Source organism: Triticum aestivum, chromosome 1A, assembly GCF_018294505.1.
Source record: "Triticum aestivum cultivar Chinese Spring chromosome 1A, IWGSC CS RefSeq v2.1, whole genome shotgun sequence".
NCBI classification, from domain to species: domain Eukaryota; kingdom Viridiplantae; phylum Streptophyta; class Magnoliopsida; order Poales; family Poaceae; genus Triticum; species Triticum aestivum.
In genome coordinates, this window is record NC_057794.1 from 359,283,033 (window position 1) to 359,295,617 (window position 12,585).

Sequence of the window (12,585 nt, forward strand, 5' to 3'; positions counted from 1 at the left end):
TCGGAGTCAGGTTCCAGAAGGTCGGCTACCATATGGGCTGAATTTTCTGTAAGTTGTCTCATCGGCTTCATCTTGCCTTGACGTTGAATACACTGATCATACCACACCTCCGCTTTCATTCCGTTCCCTATTCTCCTAATTAGGCCCTTACGGAGCAAGTCCTTGCCTTGAATTATGGCTTACCATGTGGCTGAAGCTCTCGAAGGACACCATACAGACAAAATGTCTCCTGATGGGACACGTTCATTTTCTATTTGCGTGGGCTTGTATCAACCCGATGACTTTATCTTGATTTACATGTATCAGGATTACCCATCAATGAAAAATATCAGGTTTGTCTCGGAAGAAACTTGCATCAGGAGGTTTTTGTGGGTTTTCATTTCAGCAAAGTCATGGCTCGCCCGCTCAGTTTTTCGTATTCCTAGTTTGAGGAACTATCCATTTTCCATGGATGTTCTTATAACTTTCGTTGGGTCATAACATCGGGAGGAAGAAAAATATGCGGATTGGTAATCGCGAAGACGTCACGTCAGGCTACCGTTGGATTTGGAATTAGAACACAAGTAAAGCGAGGCACACAATATACCCAGGTCGAGGCCTCCAATACGGATAAAACTCCTACTTCTCGTCTTGCTTCTTTTCTTGTACCAGCATGACACTTGTGCTTTGCTACAGAGTAAATGTATTTATATGATGCGGGGGGAGGAACTGAGAGACCGTCTGGCCAAAACGTTGCAGGCGTGAAGCATGGTGGTCCTCCGTCACGGCACAAAGGGTCGATGATGTCAAGAATGATGGGTCGACTGAGGGTAAGGTTCTTCAGGACACCAGTTCGGGACTTAGACATGATCCTAAGTGAAATTGATCCGAGTGAACAACGCTAAGTTCACCCCGCCCATCTGCTGCTACCACTGCCAATTCACGCATCCTACTTCCGCTAGCACCAGCATGGGAATGGTGATCGGAATGGGAATGTGGGCGGAGGGTGAGAGGGGTTGTCACTTTGGTCGTTCCTCCTTTATCTCTCGTTTCGTTTCTCGGCATGGTCGCTTCGGTATACAGTGTCCTCAACATTGTTGCCGCCGAACCCGAGGCACGGAGTTCGGCGACACGATGGCCACCACAGAGCTTGTCCACATGCAGTCGAGCGTCGAGCAACGACATGCAACATGGAGGCGAAGCGAAGGCGTGAGGCTGACGTTGCTGCTAGGGACCATTAAATGGACCAGGTTCGACTATTGTAACGAGCAGGAGAGCTAAACATTGAAGTATATGACCTGAACAAGAAATATGAAACACCAAAGAAAAAATGTTGCAAAAATTATAATAACATACCACTTCCAAGGTTCATCCAACCCATGAGCAGGACAAATCCTAAGCATCTTTGTCATTCGTTCCCATGATTGGGCTAGATGGCCATTGTCATGTTGCTTAAATTCATAATAATGTTTCTTAACCGTATTATCTTAGGTGTAGGATAATACTTTCCAATCAAAAACAACCTTACACTATTCTATGGATACTATCATAGAGTTGACACCCATGTGCTTGACACAGTCTGGAACTGCAGAAATGATTTGGTCTTTAACAGAACAATAAATATTCATTTTTTACAGGTTATCTTCTGAGTCACTGCGTTGATCCGTATGTGGTCGCTACTCACTCCGACGGAGCCAGGGAGCGTATGGTTACTGGATCTATCCGATGGGAGATGGTAGCACGGGCTATTTTCAACCTGTTTGGATGACGGTTATGTAATAGGATAGCAATTAGTTTTCCTATCTTTTTTATGCCAGCTGGTTGTGGCTTTTACTTTTTTTTTCTGCTCTTTGTGAGCATTTTTTGTTCTTTTGTTTGAGACATCAAGATTTGTGTTGGACCTATTTGCTTATTAGTTCTGATGCAGAGACCAAGAAGCTCCCCCTTTTTGAAAAATGAAAAAAAAGTGCTTGATAAACAAACAGATACCAGAGAAATCAGCCGGTGAATCTACACTAGAGTTGAACTTTTCCATGTCCTAGTTTATAAATCACACTAATTTGAACGAGCTCATCCTAGTTAAAAATACATACTAGGGTTCTACTAGATAATGTGCTAGTTTAATTCTAACGCAATTTGTTTGAAAAATTACAGTGTTATGCGCTACTCCCTCCGTTTCAAAATAGATGACCCAACTTTATACTTAGGGAGTATGTGGCAATAGCAGTAAACTGGCAAAAGTGGGGAAAGGCAAAGCGGTCAAGTGATAAAAGTGTACATAAGGCTAGTCATACTGGGAGTAACTTAGCTAGTAACATAGCGCACTCCAAAAAAATTTTGTTTATGTGGCATGTAGTTAATGAGAAGTGGTAACATAATATGTTACTGTAACATAGCGCTTCCCAGTACAAGATGAGTCTACAAACTAATAAATGAAATTCTCTATGACACTACTACTATGTTACTTTACATTATAAAAATAATAACTTAGACTAGTGTCATATGCATGACACTAGTATAAGTATAAGTATAAGTTACTCCTTACTATGACCAGCCTAAGCCGGACAAAATCTTCAGGCTACTTGAGAGAACAAAACAAGCGAATATGTCTATGCCTAACTGGTTAGTCGCGCAATCCAATCGTCGCCGTCGCTGCGTCATTTGGATCTGCGCGAGCGTGCTCCACCTGGTCCCACCCAACAACCCCTATTCTAATTTTCTCAGCGCTATACGCGGCACGGCGGTAGAAATACATGTCACATCGTACCTATCTCGCTCGGCCATTCCCCACCGCTCAGTCCCCCTCTCTCTCGTTCCCCATCCCCATCTTCTGTCGAATCTGGCGCACCGCCGGCTCCCTTCTCCCCCACCATGGCCACACAACGTCGGGTCGCTCCTCCTCCATGGCCGCGAGACCACCTCCCGTGAGATGTGCTTCTTCACCGGCAGGCAATTCTTCTCCGCCCATGCCCTGCTGCCTCTGTCGCCAGATCCGCCATCGAGGAAAGATGGAGCAGCGTGGCTGCCTCATCGCCATGGTGGGGATGGTGAAAGGATGCTGGGCGTCCACGAACAACGAGCATCACCACCACCACCACTGGAACAGCTCGGTGGTGGCCAGATCTAGAGTCCAGTGAGGAGTCAAGAGCTCCTCCTCATCTTCCCCGTTTGTCTTCTTCAAAGAGTATAGGTAGCAGAGATTCCTCTCCTTGTTTTTTCTTAAGCAAGATTTTTATTCTTTTATCAATCTTTCAAGATACATCTGGTTTCGTGTGTGATAGTAGCTTCTATCCGATGTATTTTTCTTCCAGCACACTTAGGAATATGGATTGATCTTATTTTGTTTCCTCCATTGCAGTTTTCAGCAATTGACTGCACTCGTTTTGCCCCTCTCCAGTCTCCAGACTCAGGAATTTTTTTTATTGATCTGAATGTGTATCTTATAATTCTTACCTGAATTTAATGGAAGAAACGAGGATCTACTGCTATCTCTGAACTGTTTGGTTACTGTAATTATTATTGCCTTGGTTTTGTACACGAAACATACTAACCTAGTTTGGGAATTTTTCTAACAATACATGAATATTTTCAGAAGAACTTTATCAAAAAAAATCCAAAGGACTTAATAATAAATGAATCAAATAGAATATTTGTACTGAACTTTACAAAAGAAACTCAAAGGACTTTCTAAGATATGAAGAACTTATCTCGTTAATTTTATAAAGTCCTTTGGATTGTCTCAATCAAGTTCTTGGATGGTTAACATAAAGTTCAGTTGAAAAACTAATGAACTTTTCAATAAAAATCAGAAGAACTTTTGAGAAAACCACCAGATTCTGTAATAGTTACTTTGTATTTTGTAAAGTTCCGTGGGATTTCCAATAGAGTTCTCTACACTCATCTAAAAAATTCTTTGGTACTCCCTCCGTCCGAAAATACTTGTCATCAAAATGGATGAAAATGGATGTATCTAGAACTAAAATACATCTAGATACATCCATTTCAATGACAAGTATTTCCGGACGGAGGGAGTATTATCCAGTAGTTAATTTCATTAGTTTTTTCTGACAATAATTTCGGTATTTTTTCTATAATCATTTGTCACATTTAGTTGAACACATGATTATCGTTCATTACGCATTTAATTTAACGGTCAATTAGCCTTAAAAGCCCTTCTGTCTCTCGCGCAGATGTAGTTTAAAATTAGAATTGTGCAGTACTAGACCCAACCCACACCACTCCGATTCCTTGTGCCTGTCTGTGTGGGCCAGTCTGTGTGGGCCAGTCTGGTATCTGCAATACGGGAGAGAGAATGTCACAAGAAAACTGATGTACGCTAGAATACAACGAATCTTTGTGGGACCTGACTGCATGCTGATTTGACGTGCATGCTAGATGTGTGGAAGAGATATGAGTTGCGCGCAAAATGTGTTAGGAAAAATCCAGGTCCCAAAACAAGCTACTTTGATCCGTTTCCTCAAAGAAGAAGAAAAGATCAACCTGATCTGCAAACTGCGAAGCCTCTCCAAACTTTCTTCGGGGTTAAGTACCACCGATTTATTTCTGGTAGGTGTGAATCCCCCTGCGTAGATCAAGAAAGAGGAAACAAAAAGCTCATCGCCCTTCTGCTGCTCAGAAAGCTTGGCGTGTCCCGCGCGGCCGGCAAGGACGCTCTCAAGTCACGAACTGCCTGCTGGACCCATCGTGCGGACTCTTGCTGCAGAGACTTCACGAGCCGGTCATCCTTCGCCTCGGTCTGATCACTGCTTGATCGCATGCAATGGAAGCTTCCAACGTGCACCATCTTCTCACTTTCCAGGCGACGACTCTGGCATTGACCGTCGACCATTCTTCCGGCGGCCGACCGGCAGGGGCGGAGCCAGCGCCCGGCCACCCTGGGCACTTGCCCGGGCTCGATGCCTATGCCTACGCGTACGATGTCGTGCGACAGCTGGAAAAATTGACGCACGCACCGTGATTTCCCGGGCAGAATTGTGTTGGGCCGGCTTCCGTTGGTAATGGGCTTTGTAAGAGCTAGGCCTAGCAAGCCAGGTTCGGCTTAATCCCTAGGCTGATACGCACACGCACGCTCGGTTGTTTGTTAATCGATGTTTCTGTTCGCTAATCGCTCGCCTCCTCCTGCGCTGTTCGGCTGCCTACCGCATGGAAATAGCGCGCCTAGCGGCGGCGTTCGGAGGCTGGCCTTGGCCTCGGCGAGCGGCCGGCGGCAGGATGAGCAGATCTGTCCCGGGGAAGGCAGGAACGGCTTGCAACCTTGCCTACTCGTTCCCTCCTTCATAATCAGATTGGGTAAGATTGCTAACTGATGTGCCTATCCACATCTAGGGCGTAGATTTCAAGGTCAGGCCATTGAAATTTATCCAAGTTAGATCATGATTATAATATTATTCGAACATTTATCGCAACAGAGTATCACAAATTGAATCTGCCTCGTGGTTTTTTGTAACACACTATTCTATGTTCCATTTATTCGTACAAGCTCTCTATTTTGAATATATCCACAAATTACAACGATCAATTTATGTGAATTCCGAATCTGTTTTCTCATCTTGTAGTATTTTTTAGGACATTTGGATGGTAATTTGGATAGCTATATTTTTGCTTGGAACAAGGTGAGTTTGATTCCATGCATAGCCTGGTTTTATGACTTTTATTGTCAAGTCTCAAATTTATTTTGTCTATGAAATTGAACATCGATATGTTACATATTAGTCCACTATAAAACTACATTTTATGGCTTTGTTTTTTCGTTATTAGTGTCGATTTGTGGTTTTGAAGTTTGGGATTATTTTACATGTTGTATCTATCAGAACATCAAATTTTTATTTCGACATTAGACACTTAGGCTAAAGCTTGCCCAGGCTCCAGAAAAATTCTGGCTCCGCCACTGCCGACCGGGACTGGCACCAAAGCGCGCCTACCTTAAGCGACCAGCCATCGCCAATTCGCCATTGCTACCTAAGTTAGCCACAGCTCCCTCGCAGTCGCCGCCAAGACGATCGCGTGGGACCGCGAGAGCCAGAGCAACCGAGTGCGCGCGGCGGCGAGATGGCGGCGTCGCAGGAGTACATGGACAAGGCGCTGCTCCGGCGGAGCTACCGCAACGTCTGGCATACCGACCTCACCAACGCCATCCAGGCGGATTTCCCATGTGCGTATCCTATTCTTCCAACTTATGAAGCAGTAGCTGTTTTGATTTCTTAAGATATGCCAGGACCTGACTTACTTTTTGTGTCTTTTTGTTCTTCCTTTTGATGCAGACTGCTGTCTGTCGCTGTGGTGGTGAGTGGGCACTGTTCCGATCCTCTGGATCCCAGCTGATGAATTCTAACAAATGTGTATCTGTTTTGTGTTCTGATGTTATCCAGCGGCCCATGCGTCTCCTACATGCTCCGCAGGCGTGCTCTCTACCACGACATGTCGAGGTGAGGCTTAAATTTGATTCTTCTAGTATTTCCTTTGATTTGTACTGGTGCAGTTCTCTGTTCTTCAGTCTCGCTAATCCATGCGTCTCTGTCGGCGTTCCAGATATGTGTGCTGCGCCGGGTACATGCCATGCAGCGGCAGGTGCGGCGAGAGCAAATGCCCAGAACTATGCCTCGCAACAGAGGTGCGTGCGTGACACATGCGTTCTTCTACCTCTTGGCCTCTTGATTTTCAGCTCTGATCAACCGGATTTCCAGGCGTTCCTCTGCTTCGGCAGCTCGGTTGCTTCGACCAGGTTCCTGCTGCAGGACGAGTTCAACATCCAGACGACCCAGTGCGACAACTGCATCATCGTACTTACCACCATCACCTCATTCCCGCTGCTATCTTCGTTTCACAACTTTGCAGGTGATTATAACTTACCTCTGAACCCGTTTTGGTCACTGCGTGCGTGCAGAGCTCCATGTTCTGCCTCCAGCAGCTGGCCTGCATCTGCTCCCTGGTCGCCTGCATCGTCGGCAACCAGGAGCTCTCCGAGGCTTCGCAGGCGATCTCCTGCGTCTCCGACACGGTCTACTGGACGTAAGGCACTCTCTGACTTCTTCCCCAGGCCATTTGAAGAAACATTCTTTCTGAACTGCATGAATTTGTTTGTGCAGGGTTTGCTCCTGTATGCAGGTAATGGCACGCGAGCTTTGCTTCGCTCAAACAACTGAAGTTTTCTTATTCCTTGATGACATTGAACACTTGAGCCGACGCTGACACGGCGATCGATCTAATGGAATTTTCCAGACGCAGCACAAGGTGGAGATGGACAAGAGGGACGGCAAGCTGGGCGGGGCTGCGATGACGGTCCCTCCGATGCAGCAGATGTCGCGCATCGATCAGCCGATGCCGCCTCAGGTCGGGTATGCGCCGCAGCCAGCGTCCAACAGGTAGTTCTGTGGGATCTTGGGCTGCCGTTGCGAGTGGGAAATGGATGGAGATCAAGTAGCTGATATTATGTTCCTGTTTGTATGCCATTGTGACTTGATTTTTTTTTGAGAGGCATTATGACTTGATTTATGAGTGTGTAAACTGTCCTCCTGTTATAGTAGGCGAATTTTGAGGCTTGGGGTCAGCTTAGAATTTTGTCATATTTTTTTGCATCCAAATATATCAATAGCAATCTACGTAGGGAATTTACTACAGAACCAGAACAGCCTCGTCATAAAAGGAGAGACCTCTTCTTCTGTCACGGAGAAGAAAATCCCAGCATGATAAAGCAAACTCAAAGTCCCAGGAGAGATGCAAAAGAGTTTCCTCAGTGCTTTGTTAACAAAGGCTGCAATTATAATTATTCATATAGAAGTCTTTCCTCTTGAGCAGAGCTTTGGTGTTTGTTCTGTCGTGGAGAGCCAACCAGAAAAAGATCTTACGTTTGAGTCTACTTTCATTCTTTGAGTTTTTTTTTTTGAAAATCACATGGCCTTTAAAGTTTCCCGTAACGTTTGTATACATTTTGGTGGAGGAGTATTTGTTAGGCTGATCACTGCAAATCCAGATGTCCTTTCCATCCAGCTGGGAGCCCTGTGGCAAAAGGTTTTGAAGCTCAATGAACTGATCATATGCTTGAACTGAAAATGGCCCATGGAAGAGTTCAGAAAGGTCAACAGAGGCCTTGACCAATGAAAGAGGCACCATAACATCTTTGGCAAAAGAGTGCAATTCAGGAAATTTATGAGCAAGTGCCCCATCAGTCCAATTATCATGCGAGAACAATATTGTATCCCCTTCCTCATGCTTTACACACACAGTGTTGTTTTGAACTGAAAGCAGGAATGAGGTTCAACACACTTTGCATTAGCCATCTGAGGGCGTATATATACAGTTACAGAAAGGGAAATGTTCCCAGACGGTGCACCGGCCGAGCGTTTCGGCCGGTCCCGCGCACGCCGCTTGATCGGGTAGCGATCCAGCGCTCCCGCACCTCCCGATCCACGTTGTTTTTTTTCCTTGGCCCATCACGCTGGCCTTGGCCCACCACGTTTACTCGGTCAGCTTTTTTTTTCACCAACCGCTCAAGCTGTGGGGTGGGAAAAATATCTACAACTGCAGACGGACGAAAGTTGCATCCGTTTTTTGCTGCAACAACGACATTTTGTTGCTGCAACTGCCGTTATCTTTTGCTACGACCAGCGTGTTTTTTTGCTACATCCTTTTTTTGCTATCGATTTCTTGCCCAAATAAAAAAAGCTGCAACCGTTTACATGAAAGCTTCAACCCTACATTTAAAAAGCTTCAACCCATAAACTTTTTTGCTGGAACCAACTACTGTATTTGTAGCTGATTCTTTTTTGCTGGAACTAGTTTTTTGTTTTGCTACCACCGACGGCTTCATTTGCTACCACCGGCGACATGGTTTGCTACCACCATATGCAGCGGCCGGTCGACGTCAATGTTTTTCTTGCTACAACCGTGTCATTTTTTTGCTGCAACCGGCAGCCACAGAAGATACAATTGGTTAACATTTTTGCTACAATGGTGCCGGCGAGCTTTTAATTTGTTGGAAGCGTTGCCCTTTTTTGCTACAACCGGGCGTTCTTTTTGCTGCTACCGACACCCCGAACGAAGAGTACAGTTTTCTTACGAGCTCGTCGCCGGAGGTGGTGCGACCTGCAGCCGCAGAACGCCGGAGCTGCGTTCGTCATCACCGGAGTTGCGACCGTCGTCACCGGGAGATGCAACTACGGGGACACGCTGCTGCATGCATGGAGCCAACGAGAAACACATGAGACATCAGGGTTGTAGTACCGTTGCAACACCGGTCCACTACCACCAGGGCCCTGCCTCCTCAGGGGACTCCGGCCATGAACGGCAGCGGAGCTCGAGCCTAAATCCATGGCGGCAAGGAGGTCATGACGTATGTACGACATGATTGAAGCAATCCCAAGGCGGCTTGATAGGTGGGGGAGCCCCTCCTAGACGTGATTCGGCTGCGGGCAACGAAGAACAGGCGGATCCGGTCGCCACTGCCGCGGATCGGGAATGGGCGGACGCGGGGGATCGAGCTCCCCTGTTTTTCTCATTGTGGCTGTTCGTACAACGGTTGCAACAAAAACGTGTTCTTTTTGCTGCAATGGTTGGTTCGGTGGTGGCCTCGCGCGGAAATCTAACGGCTGGGGCTGACCGCATCGCACGGCTTGGGCTGGACCGGCCGAACAGTTCGGCCGGTGCGCCGGCGCGTATCACTCGCCTTACAGAAAGCCTCAGGGGCCAGATTGTGTGCCACTACTCGCACGTACACAAACCCACTCACGCACTACCTAGGCCACGTACAGGCGCGGTGACCATGCACACGCGCACTCACACTCTGTATGCTAACACCCCCCGCAGCTGGAGCGTCGGGTGTAGAGACGCACAAGCTGGAGCGAAATTCCCTGAAGACATCAGTGGGCAATCCTTTCGTCATCACGTCAGCGAACTGCTGACGCGTAGGGACGTGAAGGACGCGGAACTCGCCAAGCGCCACGCGCTCCCGAACGAAGAGGATGTCTAGGTCGATATGCTTGGTACGCCGGTGGTGCACAGGGTTGCTGGAGAGGTAGACGGCCGACACATTGCCGCAGAAAACCAGCATGGCGGAGCGGAGTGGGCAGTGGAGTTCACCGAGCAGCTGTCGGAGCCACACGCACTCGGCGACGGCATTGGCCACGCCACGGTACTCAGCTTCGGCGGAGGAGCGCGATACAGTGGCCTGATGCTTAGACGACCAGCTGACGAGGGCGTCGCCGAGGAACACACAGAATCCGGAGGTGGAACGGCACTGTCAGGGCAGCCGGCCCAGTCGGCATCCGTGTAGGCGCGGAGATCAAGCGCCGACGATGCGTGAAGATGAAGACCAAGCGCACTGGTGCCCTGGACGTAGCGCAACGTGCGCTTGAGGAGCGTGCGGTGACACTCGCGTGGGTCATGCATGTGGAGGCATATTTGCTGGACCGCGTAGGCAAGCTCGGGCCTGGTGATCGTCAGGTACTGTAGAGCACCGGCCAAGCTGCGGTACACGGTGGGATCAGCGATAGGAGGACCATTGTAATGCCCCGAGACCGATGCGCCAGGTGTCTTCCAGTTATTCGTTGTTTGTTGCCGTGTCATTCGCTTGTGTGTTGCATCTTGTCATGTCATCATGTGCATTGCATCATCATGCTTTCAAAACTTGCATTAGCCCGGGTCTTCCAGTTTCTTCCGTTGTCCGTTCTGAGCCCAGACACACTCGCACGCGCCCGCAGCATGTCCAAAATATTATTTTATAAGTGGCCGGAAAATGTTCTCGGAATGGGTTGAAAGTTGGCATGCGGTGTTGTTATGTTGTAGTAGGCCGCCTGCCAAGTTTCATCGCAATCGGAGTTTGTTTGATAGCCCAACCGTTAAACTATAGCGGCATAGTAGCCGGTCTAACGTCGGACGTTTTCGGTCTCCGAAAACTGTTGCCGGGCTTTCCCTCTCTTTCCTCTCTAGTCCGTTTACACAGTCCGCTACCTACCGCCAGGTCGAACCTAACCTCTCTCGTCAGCCCGCGGTCCTCCACGCGCGCTGAAAGTGCAACTATCCCTAGGTGGTTTTGGTAATTCATAACAACATATAGCTCATTGAGCTAATGCTATTCCAAGATGATTATTTCAGGAAAGCTCAATGATTGGCATGGCATGGATGTGAAAGTGGAACCCTCAAAATGCTAAGGACAAAGGATTGGCTCAAGCTCAAAAGCTCAAGACTCTTCATTTTATATTTTAGTGATCCAAGATCACATTGAGTCTTTAGGAAAAGCCAATACTATCAAGGAGGGATGAGGTGTTGCTTAATGAGCCTCTTGCTTCATGTGCTTAGTGATATGCTCCAAAACCCTCAACTACTTTCCCATATCCACATATGACCTAAACCCTAAGCCAAACTCGGTCCTACCGATTCTTTCTATCCGGCGCCACCGAGTTTCATTTGTCATAAGCCACTGCCAAACCCTAGCAATTCGGTTCTACCGATAGGGATCTCGGTCTCACCGAGATGGGATTGCAAACTCTCTGTTTCCCTTTCGTAACTTTTCGGTCTCACCGAAAGAGCGAATCGGTCCCACCGAGATTGCAATGTAAATTCAGTGTTTCCTTTTTGTAACTTTTCGGTCTCACCGAAAGAGAAAATCGGTCCCACCGAGTTTGCCTGACCAACTCTCTGGTTAGCTAATTACCAAATCGGTCTCACCGAGATTACGTTATGCCCAAACCCTAACCATATCGGTCCTACCGAGTTGCATGTCAGTCCCACAGAAAATCTCTAACGGTCACTAGGTTTACCTTTTCGGTCCGACCGAGTTTTTTGATTCGGTCCCACCGAGATTGGAAAACTGTGTGTAATGGATGGATTTTGTGTGGAGGCTATATATACCCCTCCACCTCCTCTTTATTTGTGGAGAGAGCCATCAGAACACATACACAGTTCCAACTCATATGTTCTGAGAGAGAACCACCTACTCATGTGTTGAGACCAAGATATTCCATTCCTACCATATGAATCTTGATCTCTAGCCTTCCCCAAGTTGCTTTCCACTCAAATCTTTTTTCCACCAGATCCAAATCCTATGAGAGAGAGTTGAGTGTTGGGGAGATTATCATTTGAAGCACAAGAGCAAGGAGTTCATTACCTACACACCATTTGTTACTTCTTGGAGAGTGGTGTCTCCTAGATTGGCTAGGTGTCACTTGGGAGCCTCCGACAAGATTGTGGAGTTGAACCAAGGAGTTTGTAAGGGCAAGGAGATCGCCTACTTCGTGAAGATCTACCGCTAGTGAGGCAAGTCCTTCGTGGGCGATGGCCATGGTGGGATAGACAAGGTTGCTTCTTCGTGGACCCTTCGTGGGTGGTTGCTTCTTCGTGGACCCTTCGTGGGTGGAGCCCTCCGTGGACTCGCGCAACCATTACCCTTCGTGGGTGGAGCCCTCCGTGGACTCGCACAACCGTTACCCTTCGTGGGTTGAAGTCTCCATCAACGTGGATGTAGGATAGCACCACCTATCCGAACCACGGGAAAAACATCCATGTCTCCAATTGTGTTTGAATTCTCCAAACCCTTCCCTTTACATTCTTGCAAGTTGCATGCTTTACTTTCCGCTGCTAATATACTCTTTG

The 12,585-nt window shown here is 47.5% G+C and overlaps 1 protein-coding gene across 6 annotated transcripts; it reads left to right on the forward strand.

Moving 5' to 3' along the window:
• The first annotated feature begins 5,040 nt into the window (after positions 1-5,040).
• On the forward strand, positions 5,041-7,538 carry LOC123128284 (uncharacterized). Of its 6 annotated transcripts, XM_044548284.1 has the most exons (10): positions 5,041-5,289; positions 5,566-5,612; positions 5,862-6,151; positions 6,261-6,282; positions 6,369-6,425; positions 6,529-6,610; positions 6,684-6,779; positions 6,884-7,008; positions 7,086-7,104; positions 7,219-7,538. In XM_044548284.1, the coding sequence occupies exons 1-10, from the start codon at positions 5,088-5,090 to the stop codon at positions 7,422-7,424; spliced, it is 1,146 nt and encodes a 381-aa protein (XP_044404219.1). In that variant the 5' UTR covers positions 5,041-5,087; the 3' UTR covers positions 7,425-7,538. The 6 variants fall into 6 exon arrangements, with proteins under 6 accessions (XP_044404219.1, XP_044404277.1, XP_044404479.1 ...); XM_044548342.1 differs by lacking the exon at positions 5,566-5,612 and having other exon boundaries at positions 5,869-6,151; XM_044548544.1 differs by lacking the exon at positions 5,566-5,612 and having other exon boundaries at positions 5,079-5,289; positions 5,974-6,151.
• The last annotated feature ends 5,047 nt before the right edge of the window (positions 7,539-12,585 follow it).